Below are 26,360 nucleotides of genomic sequence, written 5' to 3'. Positions count from 1 at the left end.
CTCTCTAAGTGCAGTCTTGTCTCTTTTTGTGGAACATTTGTTGCATTGGATCCAGTTTTAATAAAGAAATTCCGGTTTGGTTCAGTGTCTATTTACGTTGCACTAGGGGTCGCACTTCAGTGTGGCTACAGACTGTGTCTCACTCCCGGCTGTGCTGGAATTGTTTCACCCATTTCAGAGGTTCTGAGAAGCTGGGCCTGAAAGTGTTATTGCTGCACTTCCTACAGATTCACCTGTTTCGTCTTCACGCACTGCTCTGAGGAAAGCACAACTGTTCCCATTTTACCAGTGAGAAAACTGAGGCACAGAAAGGTTATCACCTTGGAGGATCGAGTGCCTGGCTAGCGGTGGGCTCTTGAGCAGCACTGTGCCCTGCCAGGAATGTGTGCGATCGGTGTGGCGCGTAGACGCTCCCCACCCGTGGTGTCCTCCGCAGACAGAGGCGAAGATGGTCCTGTGGCGAGGAGGGTGCAGTGCAGTGGGAGGCGCGAGGGGGATGGTGTGAGGGGCGTGTCCGCAGCTGGTCCTGGGGGAAGGTGTGACTCCCACCCACAGAGGGTACAGTTCTGGGGGGAGGGCAGGAGGAGCCAGGAGGCCTGGGCACTTCTGTGGACAGGAAGAGCACTGAAGCCGGGGTCACGGCGTGGGCGCCCTCCTCAAGGACCCCGTGGGTGATGTACGCTGTCGCTCTGAGACCCCTGTTGCACTGGCGAGAGCCGTGGCTGCTGCTTGTCGTGTTGCTTCCTCCAAGTGTCTCGGCCTCCCTGCTGGTTTGTGGGAGGGAGTCTGAGGCCACGCCCATCGCTGTGATGGCTGCAGCAGATATGCGGATATATTTGAACCTCACAGAGCACCTCTTATTACCTTCGCTCTGAAGTTGGCTTCCTGGCCTATAAAGTCTGCTAATAAACCCAAGAAATATGCCTGCTTTGCATTTTGCCACTTCAGTGATGAAAATCCTGAACCTCAGAGCTGCTCAGGCATCGTTACTCTCCTTCCAGAGTGAGCGTTTTTCCTGTCTTCCTTACCTACGTGTCTCATTCCTTATTTACATTTTTAAAATGGGAAGCTAGTTATCTTAGCAGTTTCTCAGACTGGGTGCAGTGGCTCACACCTGTAATTCCAGTGCTTGGGAAGGCCAAGTGGGGAGGATCACTCGAGGCTAGGAATTGGAGACCAGCCTGGGCAATGTAGTAAGACCCAATCTTCACAAAAAAAATTTAAAAGTAAAATTTTCCAGGGGCAGTGCACACCTATATTTCTAGCTACTAGGATAGTCTCTAAAAATAATTATCTTTTAAAAAGAAGTTTCTCAGCCGGGTCAGTGGCTCACGCCTGTAATCCTAACACTCTGGAAGGCCAAGGCAGAAGGATTGTTTGAGCTCAGGAGTTCGAGACCAGCCTGAGCAAGAGCGAGACCCCGTCTCTACTAAAAATAGAAAGAAATTAGCTCAACAACTAAAAATATATAGAAAAATTAGCCGGGCATAGTGGCACATCCCTGTAGTCCCAGCTACTTGGGAGGCTGAGGCAGGAGGATCGCTTGAGCCCAGGAGTTTGAGGTTGCTGTGAGCTAGGCTGATGCCACGGCACTCTAGCCTGGGCAACAGAGCAAGACTCTGTCTCAAAAAAAAAAAAAAAAAAGTTTCTCAATGTCCAGATTATGATACTACAGACTTAATAATTCAACGAGGTGATCTTTGTCCTAATAACATGTGCCACATCCCTCTGAAATATACGTGGTCCCCAACTTATGATGGTTCAACTTAACAGTTTTTCAACTTTATAATATTATGAAAATGATACAGGTTCAATAGAAACATACTTCAAATTTTGGATTTATTTAATTTTTGAGACAATCTTGCTCTATTTCCCAGGGTAGAGTGCAGTGGCATCATCATAGCTCACAGCAATCTCAAACTCCTGGGCTTCAGCGATCCTCCTGCCTCAGTCTCCCAAGTGGCTGGGACTACAGGTGTGTGCCCCACGCTCAACTAATTTTTCTATGTTTTGTACAGATGGGGTCTTGCTCTTGCTTAGGCTGGTCTTGAACTCCTAAGCTCAAGCAATCCCCCTGGCTCAACCTCCCAAAGTGCTAGGATTACAGGCGTGACCCACTGCCCTGGCTCAAATTTTGAATTTTGATCTTTTCGTAGGGCAGGGATATGCTCCATGATACTCCCGAGATGCTGGGCCGCTCCCAGTCAGTCAGGGAGTCACGAGGAGAAACAACTTATGCTCTGTGGCGTATTGCATGGCCAGGTGACTTTGCCCAGTTGTGGGCTAATGTAATTGTTCTGAGCACATTTAAGGTAGACTTGTCTAAGCTGTTAACATGATGTTTGACAGGTTAGGTATATTAAATGCATTTTCGACTTAATGATATTTTCAAGTTACGTTGGATTCTACAAAGAGGTACTCACCCGAATTGCTCATTTTAGCTCTGCAATACCTTAAAAGATGTATATGCCAAGGCGGGAATAGAAATCACTACTGTTCTCTGGCCTCTAGCCTTCGTTCAACATATAGACTCAAATCCAGAAAGTCCTTTCTCGAGAAAAAAGGACGCAGACACCCATCTTATTTCAATTTACAACACTGCAGAACGGTAATTCCAATTTTGTTGCTGTTGGAATGTTCTAGTGCTGTTTGAAACCCTCCGAGGGTATCCCGGCTTTGAACTGCTCTAGGAAAAGGGCAGAGCCGGGCCTTGGTCCCCGCAGCTGAGGATTCTTTCAGCAGTGAGCACCGGGCCGTCCGGCGTCGTGGCCGTGTTCCTGCTGCCTGTGCTGCTGGAGACGCCGACACGTGCCTCCCGACCCTGCGGCTGGGAACAGGCTGCGTCCGGCTAAGCCTTTGGGGGCAGTACAATGTGCGTGCCTTTGACGGTGGAGTCCTCACATTAATGACACCAGCTGAGATAGGAGCCCTTTTGTCTGCCAGCCAGCACCTAATGGGGAGTGTTTCTGGAAATACCACAGCCACACAGCGAGGCTGTCCTGCTGTCTCATCGTGTGGGTGAGGGAACATCCACACTTAGTAACGAAGTGACCCAGGAACCTACTGCCTGTGGGTTCCTGAGCTGGGATGTGCACTCTGACTGCCAGAGCCAGCACCCCGCCAAGGGGCCTGTGCACGGCTCGGAGCCCCTGCAGCGACGGGGGCTGGCGGTCTGTGGTGGGGAGTCACTGGGAGCGCTGTAAACAGGGCACCTGAGTGAGTCACCCGCTTCAGCGCAGCGGGTGCAAGAGACCCCTGGAGAGCTGCGTTCATGTGGAACGATGATCCCGTGGTCGTGAAGGATAAAGGTGGGGAAGCCACAGGTGTGGTGTCGTCCTCTGTCTGTGTGAAGTTGCGGGCACGGGCCTGTGCGCAAAGACTGGAAGGATGCCCTGTTGGTGGTGAGGCTCCAGGTGACTTGTGTATTTTTGTAGTCTTCAGTACTTTTTATAATTAGTTTCCATCATCCTTTTTTTTTTTTTTTTTTTTTTGGGAGACAGTTTCACTCTGTCGCCCGGGCTAGAGTGCCGTGGCATCAGCCTCGCTCACAGCAACCTCACACTCCTGGGCTCAAGGAATCCTCCTGCCTCAGCCTCCCGAGTAGCTGGGATTACAGGCATGGGCCCCCATACTCGGCTAATTTTTCCTATATATTTTTAGTTGTCCAGCTAATTTCTTTCTATTTTTAGTAGAGACGGGGTCTCATTCTTGCTCAGGCTGGTCTCAAACTCCTGAGCTCAAGTGATCCACCCGCCTCGGCCTCCCAGAGTGCTAGGATTATAGGTGTGAGCCACCATGCCTGGCCAGTTTCCATCATTCTTACTGAAAGGTGGGGGTATTGTCAAAAAGTAAATTTAGATGTGGGAGACGTTCATATAATGCCTTTAGTTTTCAAAAGATGTCCATGAAGTTGCAGGTGAAGGATGAGTGATTGGGCTCCATCCAGCTAGAGAGGCTGCAGGTGAGACTGTGTGTTCAGAGTTCCCTGAAGAGATCCCCTTGCCCCTGCGGCCACCCTGTGGTACGCTGTGTGCGTCTCCCCACCTTGCGGGCACTGGGCCGCATGCCCTGCTGCAGGCTGGTGCTGCCTTTTTGGGACAGTGTGGAACCGGGTTTCTGTGGACAAGAGGGCGCTGGGCCTCTCTGGTTTCTTCACTGAAGCAGGACAGAGTAAAGTGGCACTCGGGTCTCGTCAGCACGGCAGGTGGACAGCCTGGCTCTGCAGCCTCCTTAGAAAGTGGGCTGTGCACTGCTGAAGTGGACGTGGCTTCCAGGCCTTGATCTCCGGGCCTCTGGCACCCAGGCACCTCTGGGCACTTTGCAGAGCAGCTCATCTCTTAGCTTCCAGCAGTGGGTGCGCACCGGGGGAGCACCCGTCCCTCCGCAGCTGTCTGCGCCTAACCAGGAAGTCGGGGTGGGCCAGAACCACCGGTCTTTGGGAGCCCAGTATTTCTTGCCCCTGAAGCACCTGAACCTGCTGCCAGGGTGACATCTGCAAACCTTAGGACACACGGACGCTTGCTCCTTGTTTGTTTCTTCTGTGACTTCCGTCACCAACAAAGATGAAGGGAATGGTTTTATTTCATTTTTTGTCTTCTAGGTTTTAAACGTTTTAAGTCTAAAACAAGTGCTTGAATCGGGTGGCTTTTTTCCCCTTTCTTTCCTCGGGTTGGCTCTGACTTGGTCTCTCACCCTTATGTCAGCTGCTGGACGCTGACTCAGCGGCCTGGGGTCTGTAAGGCTGAGGAAGTGGGGTACAGGCCCCACCTCCCACCCCCCCCAGCAGAGACGCTGCCTGGCAGGCCCTCTTGCGTGTTCAAGTGCATTGGCTCCAGCAGTGGTGTTGTCGTGGTAGCGCTAGGAACACAGGGTGTGCCGTTTGTTGCAAGAATTTACGCTCATGCTCTCCTTTAGTGCAGAAATGCTTGTGGGCTGGGGCGGCGGCTCACGCCTGTCATCCCAGTGCTTCTGGAGGCCAAGGGAGGAGGATCGCTTGAGGCCAGGAGTTCCAAAACCAGCATGGGCAACATGGTGAGACCTCGTCTCTACCAACAAACAAGCATAGAAATGCTATAAATGATCTCTCTTGATATTATTTTATGAAATTATAAAAGTTTGATGGATGGATGTCTTTGATTTCAACAGCTACTCTGACCTACGACACTCTCCGGTTTGCTGAGTTTGAAGATTTCCCTGAGACCTCAGAGCCCGTTTGGATACTGGGTAGAAGATACAGCATTTTCACAGGTATCAGCCACACTGGAGCCCACTCTGCTCTGACTGCTCAGTCTGCAAAAAGCATTTTGTGATAATAGTTATCTGCCAACTCTTCTATAACATGTGACTTACGAACTTAAGGTTTTGTGTGTGTGTTTTCTTCTTTTAAACAACCTCCAGAAAAGGACGAGATCTTGTCTGATGTGGCATCTAGACTTTGGTTTACATACAGGAAAAACTTTGCAGCCATTGGTAAGTACCCCATTTTGTTACAATGTGTGACAGAATACACATGTGTTGAGAAGGTGGAAAATTTATGCTTACAGTTTTGACTTCAGTATGCCTGATACTTTGTGTTAATCCTCACAGCAACCCTGGCTGAGTAATTGGCTGAGGTCTCACTCCCAGTAGTGGCAAAGCTAGAATCCAAACCCGGGCTCCTGATTCTGCCTAGGGCAGGGGTTTTTGAGCTGTAAGTCACAGCTTATTACTGGACCTGAAATCAGTATCATGGGTCATGATTAACAGTTTCCAAAATGTAGAACAGAACAAAATATGAAACAGTGTGTTTGCCCTAGTGAGACAGCATGTTGCTTCGGGAGATTTTAGTTTCAGTTTTATGTAGCTGAATGTGTGTCCTGGGTCACGGCTGTACAGTGTGTTTCTTACTGTAGGTCAAGAATGTCTGGAAGCCATTCTCTATCCATCATCTTTTCTAGTATGTTCCACACTTAGCTGTGGGGAGATTTGAAGGGCAAGGTAACTGTGGCACGTTGCCACTGAACACTACGGTGTGTTCCGTTAACGAGATTCCTCGTTGTTGTGTACGCGCCGGGTGGTCAGAGGACGGGGACCAGGCTGACTCGCACCTCCCCAGTGGCTGAGTCAGGCTTTTCGGTTCTTCTCCTGGATGTGGTTTTGTTCCTTCTCCAAAGTGAAGTGGAAGTAAAATAGCCACATGGCTTGACGTCTGAGAACACTGAAATGTAGGGAGAGAAGGTGCTCATCCCTTTAGGGTGACATTTAATGGTACCGTTGGCCAGGTCTGCCCTGGAAATAGTTGTTCATTCCAGAAATACCTACTTCATACCTGCTCTGAGCCTGCCCCTGCTCAGCCTTGGATGCAGGTTAGTCCCCAGCCTCTGTCGACTGCAAGTCAGCTCTGCCAGGGTGCTAGGCAGGAAACCGGGGCTAGGGAGAAGCTAGCTGCACCTTGGCGGGGGCGTGGCGGGGGAGCTGCAGGTGCGGGCGAAGCGGCCATTGTGGGTCTAGAGGCTGCGTGTGGTGCATTTCCTTCCACAGCTCTGCAGAGATGGTTGGGTGGGGTTTCTAAAATTAATTTTTCTTTAAGAGATGGGAGCCTTGCTATGTTGCCCAGGCTGACCTTGAACTCCTGGGCTCAAACGATCCTCCTGCCTCAGCCTCCCACGTAGCAGGGCCTGCTGCGCCTGGCTCTGAGAAATGGTTTGTTTTTGTCAGAAGTGAAGGGAGGGTGACGACAGGTACTGCTGATGGGGGTGTGTGTGTGCCGGTCCCCGTGCCCCAAGAGGTAGCGTTGGTTGTTTCCCCCAATGTGTGGGAGGAGGTGCCCGGGCTCGGAGGTGGGTAAAGGGTGGGCCAGGACTGCAACTCTCGTGGCCTGACCGCTGAATCCTGCTCCTCACACAGTGTGTAGTCGCTGGCATCTCACCCACACGGGTGGTCTGCTGCCCCTCCTGTGCCGGCTGCACGGCGCCATTCCACGGGACTCCCGCCTGTGGGCTGGCAGGGCATTTCCCATCGTCTGTCACCTTCCACACGGCTCCACAGCACGCACACGGCTCCACAGCGCACGCACGAGTCCACAGCACACGCACGAGTCCACAGCACACGCACAAGTTCCACAGTGCACACACAAGTTCCACAGCGCTCACACGGCCCCACAGCACACACACAAGTTCCACAGCACACAAACGGCCCCACAGCGCACACACAAGTTCCACAGCGCACACGCGGCTCCACAGCGCACACACAAGTTCCACAGCGCACACGCGGCTCCACAGCGCACACGCGGCTCCACAGCGCACACACAAGTTCCACAGCGCACACACGATTCCACAGCGCACATACTATTCCACAGCACACACACAAGTTCCACAGCGCACACACGATTCCACAGCGCACACACTATTCCACAGCACACACACAAGTTCCACAGCGCACACACGATTCCACAGCACACACACAAGTTCCACAGCGCACACACAAGTTCCACAGTGCACACACGATTCCACAGCGCACACACAAGTTCCACAGCACACACATGGCTCCACAGCGCACACACAAGTTCCACAGCGCACACACGGCTCCACAGCGCACATACAAGTTCCACAGCACACACACAAGTTCCACAGCGCACACCGTCTGTGTGGGCCCCAGGGAGTGAGGTTGGGGGGCCAGGTGTGTGCACTTGAAGGGCTGAGTCACTGGCCACCCAGCGGGGCCCCACCTGCACCCTCAGCAACACGAGGTGTCGTCACACCTTTGGATCTTTGCCTTTCTGGCAGTTGGGACGTGATCTGCTTTAACTTCGCATTTTCTGGGTCACTCATGAGGGTCAGCATCTTTTTGTGTGTCTGCCAGACCTTCCTGTTGCTCCGTGACCGACTTGCTCGCGTGTTTTGTCCACTTTGAGGAAGCCGTCGGGAGGCTTCACTCCACAGCAAGTGGGGCCGTGGCGTCACCGAGTCCTCAGTGGCAGAGCTGACGGACGGCGGTGTCCGCGCCTTGTCCTGGCGCCGACCCAGTGCTTCCTGCTGGTGGGCTCTTGGCAGCTGCTGGGCCCTCTGACCGCGAGCTCTGTCTGTCTGCCACGGCAGGGGGGACAGGCCCCACCTCGGACACGGGCTGGGGCTGCATGCTGCGGTGCGGACAGATGATCTTCGCCCAGGCCCTGGTGTGCCGGCACTTAGGCCGAGGTGAGTCGCAGTGTTCTGGGAAGCAAAGAGGACTGAGGGGAAGGGTTGTTTCAAGCGCATCGTGGGTAAAACACAGATTAGAGTCTGGGGTTTCCCTGAGTAATGACCCATTTCTGTTTATTGATTAAAAATCTGTCTTTAAAGAATGCTGGTAAGAGTTTACACTTTAGAAATTACCTTTAAACCACCGAAACTTTTCTGCTTTTTGTATGGATTTGTTTTGATGAGTTGGCATATGTGTATTTGCAATCCTGGAGAATTTGGCTTTTAACTTTAGAAAGATTCAGAAAAGGTTTGGATACCATCCGCATCTTGAGTGTTTCGTCGAAAGTGAAGAGTGTTGTATTTCTCGTTTATGGTAGGACTGACCTGTCTTTTCCCAACAGACTGGAGGTGGACGCAGCGGAAGAGGCAGCCCGACAGCTACTTCAGTGTCCTCCACGCTTTCCTCGACAGGAAGGACAGTTACTACTCCATTCACCAGATAGGTGGGGGACCGCGCCGCGTGCCCGTCCTGGGCCGTTGAGGAAGGGCAGAGGCGTCGGCTTCCCGGAGCCCTTGTGGTGTGGCGTGTGCAGCGGGAGGCTGCGGTCACACTGGCTCCGACTGCCGGGGCTGCTGCGGGTGGTCCAGCGCCAGCTCAGACCCCGGGCCTCGCTCCCCTGCCCCACCCCCCCGCCCGTGTCCCTTCTGTGCCTTGTCAGAGCGTCTGAGTGCTCAGGTGGAAGGGAAGGCAGTGGAGCCCGGTGGGCCTGTGTTCCAGGCAAGCCGGCTTGTGAGCGTCATGTCCTCACTCACAGAAGGAAGGAGAGGACAGTCCCCCGGGACTTACACGTCAGATCATGTCATCTCCTCAGTCCCCCCTTGTTTCAGTTCTTAGTGAAGGACAAACCTTGGGACGTGGTCCGTCCCTTCCCGACTCCCTCTTAGAGGAGGTCCCTGCATCTCGCAGGCTCGTCCCTCTGTCTGGAGGCAGGGTACGGGGTGGCTGTCCAGGCCTTCCTGCGACGTGTTCCCTGGTGCCACATGCCACCAGAGGTAGGGGGTGGGGACCGCTGGGCTGACCGGGGAGGGCGTGTGTCACTGATCTAGGTCTGTTCCCTGCAGCACAAATGGGCGTTGGCGAAGGCAAGTCTATCGGCCAGTGGTACGGGCCCAACACCGTTGCCCAGGTCCTCAAGTAGGTATTCAGCCTCTACTCCTCTGTGTCTCTGGGGACAGCATGGATGCTCTTTGGGGGTTTAAACTCTCCTTGAGCCTTTATTGCTAAAGAAAATAAGAGGTCCCTATTCCTAAGGGACGTTCCTTGGAGGGGAGTGGGCCAAGGCCTTGTGCATCGGCTCTTGTGTTCAATAAGATGAACACCTTAATCCGCGTCACAGCCGTTGGATCAGGTCCTTGTCTGTCTCATGGGTCCCTCTATAGCGGTGGCCTCTGCGGGTGTGGGCAGGTGAGACTGGTCTGGCCACCCATGCGGTGCCGTGGCCCTCCCGCCCCTGCCCGCTTACCAGAGCTGGTGTCCCCTGGTGTCCCAGCCTCTGCCTCATGTTCCTCGCAACTCCGCTGTAGCCCCCTCGCGCCCGCATCGTTGGGGTCTGCCTGGACTCCACTTCCTGTGAGTGCCGCCTGTCGTCCCTTCCCCACGTGATTAACGTCGGGAAGCTTCCGCTGCACCCCTTCCCCTCGCACCTCGCTTGTTCCGCAAGGCAGCCGTTCCCCAGCCTTTTTGGCACCAGGGACCAGTTTCATGGAAGACAGTTTTTCCACCGACGGGGGCAGAGGGGGTGGTTTCAGGATGATTGAAGCGCATCATGTTTGTTGTGCACTTTATTTCCTTTATTATTACATTGTCACTTGCCACTCACTGATAAGGTTTTGATATGAGTCTGCAAGCAATTGATTTGTTATGGTCTCTGTGCAGCCAGACCTCTCTGCCGATGACAATCTGCATTTGCAGCCGCTCCCCAGCGCTGGCATCACCGCCTCAGCTCCACTCAGGTCCTCAGGCATCCGATTGTCACAAGGAGCCGCAGCCTCCGTCCCTCCGTGTGCAGTTAGAGTCTCCTGCGAGAAGCCAGTGGTGCCACTGATGTGGCAGGAGGCGGAGCTCAGGCGCTGATGCCAGCGATGGGAGCGGGTGTGGACACAGATGCAGTTCCACTCGCTCACCTGTGCTCACCTGTGCTCACCTGCTGCTGGGCGGCCTGGGGTGCTGGGGGCCACAGCCGTACGGTGTTTGCCTCCGCACTCCTGCCCCCCCACTGTGAATCCTCTGAAATGGCTCTTCCTGCAATTGCTAGGAGCTCACCTGTGGTTGCAGGTCACTTGCCACTTTTCACTCCGCTTGTCTGTGGCCGTGTGCCCTGGCATCCCAGTGTTTCTGGGGGGTGGTTCTGGGCTGGTGCCCCCAGGTCTTGCCCGTTCAGGGGCTCTTCCCTGACAGGCTGAGGGCCAACAACTCCCAAGTCTGTCACGAGCTGAGACGTTCGCTCCAGGTCCTGCCTTGTGCCTCTGCCTGCTCCATGTCCCCACTTGAAGCCCCTCAGGCACCCCTTCCAGGCACTCAGGTCAACATCAGCTCTTTCTAGAGCGCTCTCCTTCAGCACGCCCATCTGGAAGTCTCTCTTCGCTCCCCACCCTGGTCCACGCTCATTTCTTGTGTTCTTGTCGGTCTTCTCTCTTTGCCATCCTGAAGCCTTGTTTTCTTTCAAGTGGCAGCAGAGCCATCTTTATAGACTATGTCAGCCGTCACTCTGCCCTGCACAGTCCTGGCGCTTCCTGGCTGGCCTGCAGCAGGTGTGCACTGCCCGGCCTCCCGGCACAGCACACCTTGTGCTCCTTGAATGTGCGCCGCGTCCTGGCGTCTCCCCCAGCTCCCTCACAGGTGGCCCCCGGCCCCTGCCATATTCTCTGCACCACTCAGGACCTGTACGGTTCCTTCTGTCTGCTGCCCCTAGAATGCCAGCCTTACGGGCCTGTCACCATGTCCTCCGCACAGCGAGTGGGCTGCAGAAAGTGGGGAGGTGGTCGGTGGGGGACAGGCTGTTCTCCTGGCAGCGCCTTTGGGCTTCCCATCGGAAAGGTCTCTGCATGGTCGCCCGGTGCCCCCAGGCACAAGTCCATCACTCTGTCCCCAGACGTACCAGGTCCTCACTGTCTTGGGGCCTTGGCAGGAGCCGTGCCTGTATCTGGAACATTCCTCCTTGCTCTCCTGTTCTTTCACTTTCATTTGCATCCTCTGTCCCCACGTACACAGCACCCAGGATTGCAGTCCTGTTAGGCTTTCGCCACAGGATCTGCTCCTTCTCAGAACCACGTCCCTGTCCACGGTCCCCCTCCCCTCCTTCATGGTGGTGCTCCCCCTGTCCACGGTCCCCCTCCCCTCCTTCACGGGGGTGCTCCCCCTGTCCACGGTCCCCCTCCCCTCCTTCACGGGGGTGCTCTCCCTGTCCACGGTCCCCCTCCCCTCCTTCACGGGGGTGCTCTCCCTGTCCACGGTCCTCCCTGCCTCCTTCACAGGGGTGCTCTCGCCGGGCCGCACGTCCTCTGCAAGGTCTCCAACCTCTCGGTTGTTAGTGCAGGGTGTTTGGTGGGGGGAGACCAGAGTGGGACCTGAGGGGCTGGCGGGGTGTGCGTGCACAATAACGCTAGGCTGGGCCTGCCTCAAAGTTGTTTGTTTTTGATTTAAAAAAAAGTTTCCGTGTGTTTCCTAGTGATGAGATTTTTTTCTTATTTATTTATTTTTAAGACAGGGTCTCCCTGTGTTGCCCAGGCTAGTCTCAAACACCTCGACTCAAGTGATCCTCCTGCCTCAGTCTCCCCCGCACGTAGCGGGGATCATAGGCTCACACCACTGTGCCCGGAGAAACAGTGTCTGAGGAGCCGTTCTGCACGGGAGCCTCTCGTGCTCAGCCTTTGCGTGCACCGTGGGGGTGGAGGGAACACCAGGCCCAGGCGGGAAGAAACGGGTTCCAGCCTCAGCTTTCTTCCCGTCTGTGGCCTTGGACGTGCCCCTCGCCCTTCTGAGTTGGTCCTTCTCGTGCGAGAAGCAGCTGCAGCACCGTAGCGCCCTGTCCTCCGGTCGTCCTGTCGGACATGAAATGTCTTCGGGCTGTAAGAAAGCTCACGGGCCTGTCTCCTTCCGCTCTCCCCAGGAAGCTTGCTGTCTTCGACACGTGGAGCTCCTTGGCAGTTCACATAGCGATGGACAACACCGTGGTGATGGAGGAAATCAGTAAGTGGTTCCGGGCTTCCCTTGAGAAGAAAGCAGGAGTTGTGGGTGAGCCGTGTTCTCCCTGGGCTGAGCCCATGGAGGAGCCTCCACGAGTGTCGTGAGTCTCCTGGAGGGAGGCCAGACGGGGCAACCTCGTTTCCACGCCGTGTGCACCCGGCGAAGAGAGGAGGGCCCCGATTCTCTGCACAGGTGAGTTACTGGGGACCCCATGTCACTCTGTGTCTTCGTTACAAACAATAAAGCATTTAGCTACATCCATGCAGGAATTCTGGTTAAATTCGTTTGTGTGCGTTAACGTACCACAAAGAAATACAGAACTGCGCTTTAGCTGCATCATCTCCAACAAAGGTGTGTTACGGAGAAAGAACATTGCTCTGTTCAGCTGTTGGAAGAAAGGTCCGCTAGAAACCTGAGGGAACCCAGGCTGCTGAAGTTCACGTGTAGGAGGAAAATGAGGTTCAGTCTCGACGTGTGGCCCATGGAGTGAGTTCCAGACTTGTCTCGCGTGCCAGGACGCTGCCGAGCCGACGGGATGCTGCCGACTGCCCCGCACCTTCAGCAGCACCTTTTCCCAGAGGATTTCCCAGAGCTGCCTCAACCCCAGTTTAATTGAAGTTGCACACTTAGGCTGTTGCCCTGAATCCTGTTTTACTTAAGAAAGGGCAAAGTAAGAGACTTCCTAAAAGAGCACAGGTCTGCAGTGGAAGGGGGTCCTGCCACGTGACCACGGGTGTGGCGTGCTGCCACAGGCGTGACCGTGGGCTGCAGACATGCGACTTCCCTGCAGTGTGACGGGGCCTCTGCACCCTGTTTCTTCACCCCCTGGCCTTTCTGCGGTGCCGCAGCCCCTGTCCGGAGGGCACAGGGACGTGACGTTCCAACGCAGAGCAGCACTGACTTCTGCTCTTTCCCTTTAATGATTCTGTTCCCCAGAACCATAAGACCGTAAGACCTATGGACCATAAGAGAAGGTGTGTAGTTCTTTCTGCCTTCTCCTTTCATTCTATTTCTTGAAATTTTTGTAAAACCTTGAAAACTAAGGAAAAATGCAGAGAAAGAAAACACTGATTTTACCACTGAGAAATAACTCTTACTGTATCTTGACTTACTTTTTCTTTCATGCTTTGAAAAGCATAGTTTCCATGCTTTTCAGAAACTTACATGGTTTTGCAGGCATTTTCTCCTGGCAATGAAAACAAGGTAACCATCGTAGCCGGCTATGCAATATACTGTTATACTGTACCTTAACTTCTCCCTCCCCTGTCCCTCCCCCGGGTGTTGGAAAAATCACCCACCCTCAGGGTCTAAGCCAGTCACGCTTCGCCCCTGGCTTTAGGAAGGCTGGTTGCCTGGGTGTGACGGCCAGGACGGGGCGAGGGACAGGCTGCTTCCGGAATCTCCCGCCACTCGGTGCATGTGGCGCTGGTGGGGGCAGCTTGACTGCATTTGGACCCCAGGTCCAGTCTCTCCTGGGGTCTCGGGGTCGTCCGGAGCTGCACTAAGGAAGCTGTGACTTGTCAGAGGAAGAAAGGGGTCAGGTCCTGGGGATGAACCTCAGTCTGCTTTTTTTTTTTTTTTTTTTTGAGATGGGGTCTCGCTCCGTCACCCAGGCTGGAGAGCAGTGGCATCAGCACAGCTCACTGCAGCCTCAGACTCCCGGGCTCGAGCGATCCACCTGCCTCGGCCTCCCGAGTAGCTGGGACTGCAGGTGCCGCCACCACGCCCAGCTAATTTTTCTATTTTTGGTAGAGACAATGTTTCACTCTGTTGCCCAGGCTGGTCTCCAACTCCTGGCCTCAAACAAGTCTTCTGCCTCGGCCTCCCAAAGTGCTGGGATTACAGGCGTGAGCCACACACCCAGCCCTGAGTCTGCATTTTTGACAGCTCCGCGGGGACACTGGCTCCCTGTGGGATGTGGGAGCTGCGTGGCCGCGGCCAGCCCAGTCTCACTGCGTGCCTCACCCTCCCCTCCCCAGTCAGCAAGGACCCTCCTCATCACAGGAACAAGTAGCGGATGTCAGACACCCGCGTTTAGGAAGAATAGCATTGAAACAACCAGCAAGGACAGTGAGACTGAGGAGTGGCCCCAAGTGCGGTCAGCGGGGTGAGGGGTGCGGCAGGTAGGTCTGCAGGGCCCACGCCAACTGCCTCTGGCCGTAGGAGCCCCAGGAGAGGCAGGGAGGGGCTGCTCTTCCGGTCCACTATTAGAAGTTGCCCGAGGCCGCAGGCCTGGGCGAGAAGTCAGCACGGCAGGTGCTGGAGAAACACTTCCTGGCCAAGCAAGGACTTTTTTCTCCCAGTTTCTCAGACCTGCTTGTGGAAGAAACAGGAAAAAAACTGATGACATTCAGAAATCCCACAGCTTCCTCCAGCAAACGAGCTGCCTGGCGATGATCCCGCTCAGACTTTAGGTACCGCGCGCCGGGCACGGGGAGGCCCTGCTGCCCAGACTGGTCCGTCCGTCCACACCACCCGTCTCTCTACCCACCGTCCATCCTCCGCCCGCCCGCCTGTCCACCCCATCCACCCTGTGGAAGGCCGGCAGGCTCTGCTGGCCCTTAGAGTCGGTGGACTTGGACCTTTCTAACCGCAGCAGACAGTGGGAACGTCACAGCCATGGGGAGAAAAGACAGAGTGGAAAAGGCATCGGTGTGGCAGTGGGTACAGATGCCCCCAGAAGGAACATTGAATACCCGTGCAAGAGTACTCGGGGGCAGGGGGGTCTCCAGCCGAGGCTGCTCCGAGAGTCAGAGCAAAGGCAGAGTTGACGCAGCAGGGCAGAGGCGGCTGGAAGCCAAGCGTGAATTACAGCTTTTCTGGAGGTGGGAACAGCATCGATGCTGAGGGGAAAAGAAGAAGTCCCCCTGCGTTGGTGAGAGTTGAGTCTTTGCAGGTAAAGATCCCCAAATTTTTTATCAAGAGAACTTAAATATACTTGTTCTTGGCGATATTTCCAAATTGCAAAAATAAGGAGAAACTTCTGTAAGCATCCAAATCATAGCAGTCATCCCAAGCTGCTCTGAAAAAAGGCTGCCGGACTGGCCTGTGCCTCCCTCTCGGGCCAGGCCAGAAGCGGCCAGGAAACGGTCAGCATTCTGAGGAAGGGGCCCGGTTTCCTGCGGTGGGGCATAGGCCTGCGTTCTAACTGTCGTAACCGATGGAGAAGTAGACACTTAAGTATGTGACTGTAAAGGGAGCACAGGGGCGTGACAGATGGTGCCAGGGACGACCAGAGCCTGCTCTGTCATGCTCACGGCAGGGCGTCTGCAGAGCCCGTCCACACACACCCGTGCAGTGCGGTGCAGTTCCAGGAGTGCAGAGCTGGCGGGTCCTGCGCTGGGTCATTCCTGGAGCCAACCCACGTGTCCAGTCACTTTCCTGAGATGGGGAGGATCTATGGTGGTAACAAAGCCCCGGCCAGTGGCCAGCGCGGGGGCTCACACCTGTAACCCCAGCACTCTGGGAGGCCGAGGCAGGAGGATCAGTGAACCTAGGAGATCGAGGCTGCAGCGAGCCAGGCTGACGGCACTGCACTCTAGCCCGGGTGACAGCAAGACTGTGTCAAAAAAAAAAAATAAGTTCAATGAATCATAACCAATGAAGCCGTAAACCTTCCACCTGGATTCCCAACTGTATTTTGACACACTTGCCTTCTCACAGCACACACGCTTTGCTTTTATGAGCAAGAGGGGGAACATTCTCCTTCAGAACCACGTGGCCTCGCATCACAGGCAGGAGAGGCAGCGTCGCTGCTGTCATGGCGCCTGTCCCAGGAAGGACACCCGGTGTCATGTGTAGGTAGCTGCCACGCCTTCCGAGTCTACTCGAATATGGAAAGTCCTGCCCCTTCTTTCTGGGTCTTCCGTAGTGTTGACATTTTTGAAGAATCCAGGCCAGCTGGACGTCCCGTGTGCTGCTTGTTGGCTGCCTCCTGGCTGGCTTTGGGTCAGCCATTGGCCTCGATCCAGCCTGGGTGCACTGTGTCCCTCGCTGCGCCCTCAGAGCTGTGGCCTTGGTGTGTCCCTTGTCACTGTCCCTCGCTGCACCCTCAGAACCTGTGGTCTTGGTGTGTCCCTTGTCACTGTGTCCCTCGCTGCACCCTCAGAACCTGTGGCCTTGGTGTGTCTGTCCCTTGTCACTGTGTCCCTCACTGCACCCTCAGAGCTGTGGCCTTGGTGTGTCCCTTGTCACTGTGTCCCTCGCTGCGCCCTCAGAGCTGTGGCCTTGGTGTGTCCCTTGTCACTGTGTCCCTCGCTGCACCCTCAGAACCTGTGGCCTTGGTGTGTCTGTCCCTTGTCACTGTGTCCCTCACTGCACCCTCAGAGCTGTGGCCTTGGTGTGTCCCTTGTCACTGTGTCCCTCGCTGCGCCCTCAGAGCTGTGGCCTTGGTGTGTCCCTTGTCACTGTGTCCCTCGCTGCACCCTCAGAGCTGTGGCCTTGGTGTGTCCCGTTGTTGGCAACAGTGTTGGGTCACCCGGGCAAGGTGGTGGCTCTTTTCCCTTGTAATTAATGAGTAATCTGAGGGTGACGCTAATATGCATTGTGAGTTTTGCCTCAGCTGTTTGTCACCCGTGTGGCAGAAGACAGTGGTTTTCTTAGTCACCCTCTCCTTCCTTGTCTATCAGTGGCTTTCGGGAGAAGAGCCTCCTTTCGCCCCTTTCCCCTTGTTTGAGTTTGAGGAACTGTTTCCAGGTCAGCAGATTCAAATCCTCAGTGTGTTTCGTCACTGTCACGTGTTCAGTGCTCGATTGCCCCCACTTGGCCAGGGGCCCCCTCAGGCTGGCTCTGTCTTTTGAGGTGTCCTGTTTGTTGGGCGCTTCCTCACTCTCTGGCGTTAATGAGGTGCTCCAGGCTGCCCCCGCCCCGCCCTGGTCCTTGTGGGGGGGTGGTGTTCAGGGACCAGGGTGGGGTGCGGGGGTCACCTGCTGTCTCCGTCACTGACTGCACAGCTGACCGCCCAGGGCATTCAGACGGGAAGTGAGGGCAGGAGGGAGCATCGTCACTCCTGGAAGCTTTCTCGATGAAGGGCCCCAGAGGGGTTGCGGGGACCCGCGGGAGCTGCCTGTGGCCGGGCTGGTGGGACGTGGGTTCTCGCTTGTTACTTTCCTCCAAAGTGCGCGTGAATTTTCATGGCACCGTTTTGTGTGTGTGCTTTACTTCACAATAAAAATCTTCGAGTATGCGCAGAAAATGTTTTTTCTCTGTGGGTGGCAGGGTTGTACAAACTTTTTCTTACACAGGTTTGAATTGTGTTTTAAGTGCCCGGCTTGGTAACACCCTTTTTCTGTTGCAGAGTCCCGCGGTGTGTGTCGGGGAGAACTGCCGGTTCCCTTGGCCCATCACGGTGTCTTCCCTTCCAGGAAGGCTGTGCAGGGCCGGCCCACCCTGTGCCGGGGCCGCCGCCTTCCCCGCGGACCCCGAGCGGCTCTGCAATGGATTCCCGGCCGGAGCGGAGGTCGTGGCCAGGCCGTCGCCCTGGAGACCCCTGGTGCTGCTCATCCCGCTGCGCCTGGGGCTCACGGACATCAATGAGGCCTATGTGGAGACGCTGAAGGTGCGGCTGCGTCTCTCGCCCGCCCCCCCAGCTCTCAGCCAGGGCTTGGGCAGCCGGCCGGCGGGGGGTCCGCAGCCACGGTCGCAGAGCTCACAGAGGGTCCGACACAGGGAGGCCTTCTGGTTGGGTTTCATGGTGTGGTCGCCGCGTTGGTGAGCAGTGAGGACCAAGGTGTCAGGAGCCCGACAGGGGCCCCAGCCTGCGTCTGCTGTGCCCTGGTGCCCTCCCCACCCCTCCCTCGAGTGTGACATCCCTGTGGAGGGTGGGTTGGCCTTCGAGGAAGGGGGGCTGCAGGCAGGGTTTGGGGGTGACAGATGGGCCACTGAGCTCCCTGGGGAAGCTCCATCCACAGGCCCCTCCCCTGTGACGAGGAACCTTCTCTCCTTCAGGTAACTTGAATTTTAGACCAGCGAGTCATGTTTGAGGTCATTCCCGTGTGGAATTGAAATGCTGCCTTTTACTAAGCTCCTTCAGTTGTCTCCACCTCATCCCCTGTCTCTGGCCGCCTGACCCCCCTTTGGTGTCCGCCACCCCCTGCTGGGCCCTGTGCCACCCCCGCACCGGCCTCTGCCCCCCCACACCCTGCTGGCTTCTGTGCGCCTGCAGCTCTGCCAGGCCCGTTCTCCCGGCACCCCACGCCCGTGCCCCCCACGGCCCACCCGGGCAACAGAACCCTGCAGATGCTGTGTCCTTGGCCTGAGGGTGGTCTGGTCCTTCCTGGACTGAGCTCCTGAGGACCGCGTCTTCTCGTTTGCCTTCTTGTGTCACCCGGTTGGGCTGCGACAGGCCCTTGGCCCACCTGTGGCAGCAGGTGGGGGCCGCTGGCTCCTGCCGAGGCCCTGGGCCGGGCTGTGCCTGTGCAGGCAGCGTCCTCCTCCCGTGCGGGGCCCGCAGGGGGGGGTCTGCAGGTGGGTGCTCAGCAGCCTCTTCCCTCCCCCGCAGCGCTGCTTCATGATGCCCCAGTCCCTGGGGGTGATCGGAGGGAAGCCCAACAGCGCCCACTACTTCATCGGTTACGTGGGTGAGTCGTGGGCCCGCAGCGATGTCCCTGTGGGCCTTGAGGGGAGGGCGTTCTGGGGGCAGCGCCCCCACCCCCCGCCTCACCCCAGACCCAGGCAGCCACTGCACTCAGGGCAGCTGGCGGCCAAGCAGCACGCTCCGCCCCCGTGGGTCCCGGGTGCTGCCAGGTCTGTGGCCTCCTGTGCCCTCCTTGCCAACAGTCTGGCTCCCAGCCCGTCCACCCGCCGTGTCCCAGCATGGCATGTCCCTGTGGGCGATGGTGTGGCGGGTCTGAGACGTGGCTCGGCCACCTGCCCACCACCGTCTCCCTCCTCCTGCCCAGGGGAGGAGCTCATCTACCTGGACCCCCACACGACGCAGCCGGCGGTGGAGTTCGCTGACGGCGGCCCCGTCCCCGACGAGACCTTCCACTGCCAGCACCCGCCCTGCAGGATGAGCATCGGGGAGCTCGACCCGTCCATCGCTGTGGTGCGTCCTGGCCGCGGGAGCTGCGGGCAGTTCTGAGTCATTTTGTGCCAAATCCTGTTTTAGATGAAAAGGAAAACCTTCAGGGTTTTATAGTTTTCTTGAACGTTTTGGCATAAGTGTTACGTTCTCGTGGTTTGGAATTCGAAGGGCACGAGAGCGTGAACAGTGTCCTGCAGACACCAGCTCCCTCCCCACAAGCGTCTGTCTCCTGCACAGCCTTCGAGGGGACCGGAGAGTCCCCACCCCACTGCTCAGGCACGAAGGGCAGCTCTAGACCCCTCCGCTCCTCCTCTGCGGCTCCCCGGGCTCGGTCGCAGTGTGTCTGGGAGATGATTCCCTACGAGTGAGCTTCCTCACTCTTGCCTTTGGATTACGTAGCTGGAATTCTGGGTGTGGTTTATACAGACCGGCCTACCTCGAAATGTATCTGGTGGGGAAGAGGCCACGACCACCTTGACACCCCCAGGGAGGCCATTAACTGAGCCACGGACTCTGGGTCCTGGATTCGCTGCTCTGTGACAGATAAGGCAGACCTGGTCCTGAGACGAGACAGTCTCTGAGCCATGGCGCCGTCCCAGAGCGTGTACCGCGCCCGAGCACCTCCCAGGCATCCTGGCAGGGTGGCAGGAACAGGAAGGCGGGTGCTCCTGAGGTGCTGTGTAACCAACATTCAGTGCGTGGGTCTTGGCGGTTGGCACTGGCGACAGTGAGGTCAGGCTGGAGAGCGGCAGGTGGGGAGAACCCACGTCCGAGCATCAGCCTGAACTTTCAGGAGCTGAGACCGAAGGGGACACAGGGTGGGACAACTCCCGTCCCTGCCCGCGAGGAGGAAGAGTGCGCGCTGGCTCCTCGGGCCCAGCAGAGCCGCGGGCAGCAGCAACAGCGTCTTCAAACGAGAAGAGAGGACGCCCAGTTTGAGCTTCTCCCTCCGCTTCGTATTTCTGTTTCCCTTCTTGTTTATTTTTCTTTTCACGTTAACATCTGTGAATCGGGCAGTGTTGAGAATTCCTAGCAGCTGTCAGTCCAGACGGCTTTAAGAATATGGTTTTCCAGGTGGTTCCTGGCAGGGCCGCTGCCAGTCAGCTTCCTTGGCAGGGGCTCCCTGTTCGCAGTGCAGCCGCTCATGTCCTCGGAGCGTCTTGGTGGCCTTTGCTGCTGAGCTTCTCGGCAGAGGCTGGGCGGAGGCCGAGTCTCGGAGCCGCCAGCCCTGCCACCAGGAGAAGCGGGGGCTCCCCGCTCGGCCCTGACACCCAGTCACAGCTTGCACACAACCTAACACCTATGGGTAAATCAAGGCAGGGGCCAAGGGCTGAGTGAAGCGACAGCGCAAGGAGAGTTGGGTCCTGGGTCCAGAGGGCCACGGACAGCTTCGGGGGCCCAGGGAGCTCCCTTCCCGGCCGGCGCCTGCGTGCGGGGGCCGTGTCTGCACTCTGGGCAGTGGGGGTGAAGACCCCGCACCTCAGCTGACCGCGGGTGCTGCTCCCTGTTTACAGTCGTTTCCTTTTAGGGGTTTTTCTGTAAGACGGAGGACGACTTCAATGACTGGTGCCAGCAAGTCAAAAAGGTTGGTAGCTGCCCCTGTACCCGAGCTGAGCCGAGCCCCCTGGAAAGACACAGGCAGGGGGGCTTGTTCCTGCTTCACACAGCTGTGCAGCCTGCACAGGGTGGAGTGTCCCCCGCATCGTGCTCGTCAGGATTAACGCCTTGGGGGTGTACCTTGCTCGCTGACTGGGGACGGGGTCTGCAGCTGACTCCCGGTGTGGTGTTGACGTGGCGGGGGTGGGGGGGTGAGCTGCTGGGCTGTGTTCGCTCCGAAGGCTGCCAGTCGCTGGGGCGCACAGCCCCCACCCTCCGCCCTGCTGCTGAGCTGGTCTGAGTGCGGGCGGCTGCCAGCCCGGCAGGCCTGGGCTGCGTGTCGGTCACCACGCTGGGTTCCTGCTAAACTGGCCTCCATTTTCTCATCGGTGAAGTGGGGCAACAGCTGCGTTTTACCATGGCTGTGGCTGGCGTCCCCCCTCCTCCTGGGCATAGGGACCTCTGCGGTGGGGCTGCGTCTCACCGCTGTGTCTTGCTGACAGCTGTCACTGCGTGGAGGTGCCCTGCCCATGTTCGAGCTGGTGGAGCAGCAGCCTTCCCACCTGGCCTGCCCCGACGTCCTGAACCTGTCCCTAGGTGAGTGCAGGTGGCACAGCCAGGCAGGGTCCCCCGGGGCAGTGGCATTTGCCATCTGCTTATTCGGGTCCTGGTTCTTCGGCTTGTGAGCCTTGCCCCACACTGGGCCCCTGCCCGGGGCGCCGTGCTGCTGGGTGTGCGCGTGGGGCTTCAGAGGTGGGACAGTCCAGGCTGTCTCTGACGATGCATCCGGCAGTGGAGCCACCAGCCACTGGTGGCACTGAGCCTTCAGTGGTCAGTGTGCCCGAGAGCCAGCCCCGGCCTGGCAGCCCGTGGCAGCAGGTGGGCTCAGAGCCTGGAGTTCCCTGCGGCTCAGCGCGTGGCCCTGCGCACGGCCACCTCACACCTCCGTCTGTCATAAAGAACCCTCCGGGGCAGGTGAGGGTGGAGCCCACGCCTCACGGAGCACGGGGCCCGGGCGCTGGCCGGGGACACTCGGTGTGTGCAGCGCCAGCGAGTCGCCCCTGTCTGTGCTGGGCAGTCGGTGCCCCGTGTGCCTCCGCGGCCCTCGGGCCCCCCCTCCAGCTCCTGCCCCCCTCCAGCTCCTGCCCCCCTCCAGCTCCCGGTCCCCCCTCCAGCTCCTGCCCCCCCCAGCTCCTGCCCCCCCTCCAGCTCCTGCCCCCCCTCCAGCTCCTGCCCCCCTCCAGCTCCCGGCCCCCCCTCCAGCTCCTGCCCCCCTCCAGCTCCCGGTCCCCCCTCCAGCTCCCGGCCCCCCTCCAGCTCCCGGCCCCCCCTCCAGCTCCTGCCCCCCCTCCAGCTCCTGCCCCCTCCAGCTCCCGGCCCCCCCTCCAGCTCCTGCCCCCCCTCCAGCTCCTGCCCCCCCTCCAGCTCCTGCCCCCCCTCCAGCTCCCGGTCCCCCCTCCAGCTCCTGCCCCCCCTCCAGCTCCTGCCCCCCCTCCAGCTCCTGCCCCCCTCCAGCTCCCGGTCCCCCCTCCAGCTCCTGACCCCCCTCCAGCTCCTGCCCCCCCTCCAGCTCCTGCCCCCTCCAGCTCCTGCCCCCCCTCCAGCTCCCGGCCCCCCCTCCAGCTCCCGGTCCCCCCTCCAGCTCCTGACCCCCCTCCAGCTCCTGCCCCCCCTCCAGCTCCTGCCCCCTCCAGCTCCCGGCCCCCCCTCCAGCTCCCGGCCCCCCCTCCAGCTCCCGGTCCCCCCTCCAGCTCCTGCCCCCCCTCCAGCTCCTGCCCCCCCTCCAGCTCCTGCCCCCCTCCAGCTCCTGCCCCCCCTCCAGCTCCTGCCCCCCTCCAGCTCCCGGCCCCCCCTCCAGCTCCTGCCCCCCTCCAGCTCCTGCCCCCCTCCAGCTCCCGGCCCCCCCTCCAGCTCCTGCCCCCCTCCAGCTCCCGGCCCCCCCTCCAGCTCCTGCCCCCTTCCAGCTCCCGGCCCCCCTCCAGCTCCCGGCCCCCCCTCCAGCTCCCGGCCCCCCTCCAGCTCCCAGCCCCCCCTCCAGATCCCGGCCCCCCCCTCCATCTCCCAGCCCCCCTCCAGCTCCTGCCCCCCCTCCAGCTCCCGGCCCCCCCCTCTAGCTCCCGGCCCCCCTTCCAGATCCCGGCCCCCCCTCCAGATCCCGATCCCCCCTCCAGCTCCCGGTCCCCCCTCCAGCTCCCAGTTCCCCCTACAGCTCCTGCACCCCTCCAGCTCCCGATCCCCCCTCCAGCTCCCGGTTCCCCCTCCAGCTCCGGCCCCCCCTCCAGCTCCCGGCCCCCCTCCAGCTCCCGGTTCCCCCTCCAGATCCCGGCCCCCCCTCCAGCTCCCGGTTCCCCCTCCAGCTCCCGGTCCCCCCTCCAGTTCCCGGTCCCCCCTCCAGCTCCCGGCCCCCCCTCCAGCTCCCGGTTCCCCCTCCAGCTCCTGCCCCCCTCCAGCTCCCGGCCCCCCCTCCAGCTCCCGGTCCCCCCTCCAGCTCCCGGCCCCCCCTCCAGCTCCCGGTCCCCCCCTCCAGCTCCCAGTCCCCCCTCCAGCTCCCGGCTCTCCCCTCCAGCTCCCGGCCCCCCCTCCAGCTCCCAGCCCCCCCACAGCCAAAACAGCCCAGGAGAGACATCTCAGGAGGTCGTATTTTGTTTCCTCTAGATTCTTCTGACGTAGAGCGACTGGAAAGATTCTTTGACTCAGAAGATGAAGACTTTGAAATCTTGTCCCTTTGAAATGCCAGGGCCGGGGGACAGCCTCCGCCGGCCATTGGTGGGGGTGCCTCTGGGAGCCCAGCCCTGCCTTGGGGCACTCACCGCGCCTCACCCATCCAGCCTGCGAGTGTCCCCCGGGCCGCCCTGCTCTGCACCAGGACGGAGGCCTCACGCCCAGCGCCAGACGGCCCAGCCTGGCACTCGGCAGGGCCTGCACGTCCACCGGGAGCGTCCAGAGAGTTCACCTGACACTGCCAGCCCTGCGGTAGCACCTTGGCTTCGGTCCTGCTTCCTCCTGGGCGCCAGTTCTGTGGTTGGTTTGGAATTAAAAGTCCTGTTTGAAGTTGCTCGACACAGACATGCATTTCTGGGCGCTTCCCAAGTCAGTCTCGGAAGACCTGCAGGTTGGCGCGTGAGGAGCGACGGCCACCATGGCCTCGTGCCCGTGGACTGGGCTGCTCGTGCTGCGCAGGGCGAGCGCGTGGCCGCGTCCCTCTGCCCGGTGTGGTGTATCAAGGGCTACCTCAGTGGGAGACCAGGTTGAAAGAATTCAGCGAGGCTTCGCTGGCTTTGGGGAGAAGCTGCAAGGGGTGGGGTGTGTGGGGACTCCAGAGACGTCAACGTGCGCAGGACACAGCGTGGACGGCCGGGCTGCGGGCAGCTGCCGTGCCCTGGGGGCATCTTCCGGAGCAATAGTGCTGAGGGCCACTGTCAGGGCACAGCTCTTTGTACTTTAGGGGTTGCGGCGTTTCCAGATGCACCACGTGCTGCTGCTTGCTTGTCACCCCGGCTCCCCCAGCGACAGGCAGTGGCAGGGAGCTTCCTCTGCCTGCAACATTGGCCCAAGCGTGGGCTGGAGCACACTGCCGCCTGGGAGCCTTCCTCCGTGTCTTTACCTTGCTCAGAAGTGCCCCTGCGGGTCACTGAGGTTTCAGATGGTTTAGGGCCAAAAGGGTCAGACGACCCCAGCATTGTGGGGTGTGGGGGACAGTCGGGGGGGCAGGCACCAGCTGGTGACGTTTCCAGACCTTCCTCAGCACTAATTTCAGCACCTGCCACCTCTTGACCCTGGTGTCCTGGGCCATAGCCACGCAGGTCTGTCCTGAAAGAGTGGCTTTGCTCCCCCTGGGAGGCGTGAATGGGAGGGTCTGGGAGCTGGGGTGGTGGCGCAGGGGCCTCTGGCAGACTTGCCGCTGCCTTGCAGACGCCCCAGCTCCCTCCAGGCGGCAGAGAACCACAGCCCCCGAGTGCGAGTGCCCGGTGACGACGACGACGTAATTTATTTGTGTATTCCTTCTCTCTCCCTCCTTCCTCCCTCCCTCCCTCCCTCATCCTCCTCAGATGTAGCTGGGGGGAAGGAGAGAAGGCCGGGACTCTCCGCATTCCTTCAGCGCTCTGCGTCTTTCCCCGTCACCCCGTGGGAGCTGAGGAGGGTCTTGCTGCAGTGGAAGTGGCCGGAACACCTCGACCAAAGGGGAGCCTTGTAGTGTCTGTTTTGAAAAAGGCTTACTGAAGGGAACGTTGTTCGTTCTTAGTAGTATAGTTTGCAGTTCTTAATGGCAAATAATAACAGTTTCAGTAGAAAACTAAGTTTGTGTCTCTATTCTTCCTACGGTTGGATGTGATTTCCAGGAAAACAGTGTGTCAGCCTGTGACGTCACACGCAAAGGGTGTGGCTGCCCAAGGTGAGCGAGCCGCCCCCCAGCCTGGCTCTCTGCACGCCGTGCCACATGTCATCAGGTATGTTGGGTGAGCCTGTGACCCTGAGAGAAAAACAGTGCGAGCAGAAGTGATTTGGGGCCGGTGAACTGGTGGTGCTGTCTTCAGCAGGAGGCTGTAGTGGAAAGTGCTTCCCCGTAGGGTCGCTCGGTTTGATGTAACAGCACAGCTTTCCCCAGACGAGCTGTGGCCGTCGTGGGCTGCGGAAAGCAGGGACATGTACAGGGACGGCGAGGACATCCACTCACCCTGCCCCGTGAAGTCCCTGTGGACAGTGCGGGGCACCCCATCACCCCCAAATCCAGCCGGGAAAGAGGGGAGCACTGCTGGGCCCGAGAACTGGAGTCACAGCCTCTTAAATGCCTCTGTTGGCTTCTTGTGGCTGCTCCAGAACATTGCCACGCGGACCCTCACCGTCCCGGAGGGCCGGGTGCAGAGCGTGTAGTCGGCTGGCGCTGGTCCTTCTAGGGCCCCGGGGGAGAACGTTTCCCCTCCTTTTCCAGCTTCTCAGCCGCCTGTCCTTGGCCCGCGGCCCCTTCCTCCACTGTCACAGCCGCAGTGTAGCACCTCTGGCCTCTCCCTGATGCCCGAGCTGACGCTGGACCCACATGGATGACCCAGGACACTGTCCCATCTCAAAGTTACACAAGCGTCACACCCATTTGCTCTGCCTGGATCTGTCTCCCGGCCACAGGAGTCCCGAGACCCACAGCCGTTACCCTCGCGGGGGCCCTGCCTGACCTCTGCAGCTCGCTCACGCGGCTCTCGCCCAGGAAGCGTCAAGTCATCCATCTCAGGGCCACGTAGAAGGGGTGGGGCCAGGCGCCGTGGCTCACGCTTGTCATCCCAGCACTCTGGGAGGCCAGGGCGGGAGGATAGGTTGAGCTCAGGAGATCAAGACCAGCCTG

The 26,360-nt window shown here is 58.6% G+C and overlaps 1 protein-coding gene across 4 annotated transcripts in view; it reads left to right on the top strand.

Annotated features, from left to right (window-relative positions):
- ATG4B (autophagy related 4B cysteine peptidase) overlaps positions 1–24,085 on the top strand; it is a 29,237-nt gene extending 5,152 nt beyond the window's left edge. For 2 of the 4 annotated variants that reach the window (XR_006736922.1, XR_006736923.1), the window contains exons 2-12: positions 5,146–5,247; positions 5,398–5,469; positions 8,076–8,174; positions 8,561–8,662; positions 9,282–9,354; positions 12,329–12,408; positions 17,769–17,962; positions 18,905–18,983; positions 19,305–19,450; positions 20,223–21,014; positions 21,529–21,571. Coding sequence is in view for 1 of the 4 variants with exons in the window: in XM_045559527.1 (XP_045415483.1) it covers positions 5,146–5,247; positions 5,398–5,469; positions 8,076–8,174; positions 8,561–8,662; positions 9,282–9,354; positions 12,329–12,408; positions 17,769–17,962; positions 18,905–18,983; positions 19,305–19,450; positions 20,958–21,014; positions 21,529–21,622; positions 23,681–23,754 (1,172 nt within the window). In the remaining 3 variants the exon portion in view is untranslated. Of the gene's footprint in view, positions 1–5,145; positions 5,248–5,397; positions 5,470–8,070; positions 8,175–8,560; positions 8,663–9,281; positions 9,355–12,328; positions 12,409–17,768; positions 17,963–18,904; positions 18,984–19,304; positions 19,451–20,222; positions 21,015–21,528; positions 21,623–23,680 lie in introns of those variants that run through there. The other 2 variants (XM_045559527.1, XR_006736924.1) reach the window with 2 other exon arrangements.
- The last annotated feature ends 2,275 nt before the right edge of the window (positions 24,086–26,360 follow it).

The sequence above is a fragment of the Lemur catta genome, chromosome 8, assembly GCF_020740605.2.
Source record: "Lemur catta isolate mLemCat1 chromosome 8, mLemCat1.pri, whole genome shotgun sequence".
Lineage (NCBI taxonomy): Eukaryota > Metazoa > Chordata > Mammalia > Primates > Lemuridae > Lemur > Lemur catta.
The sequence above is the reverse complement of the archived record's forward strand: the minus strand, read 5'-3'. Positions and strand labels throughout refer to the sequence as shown.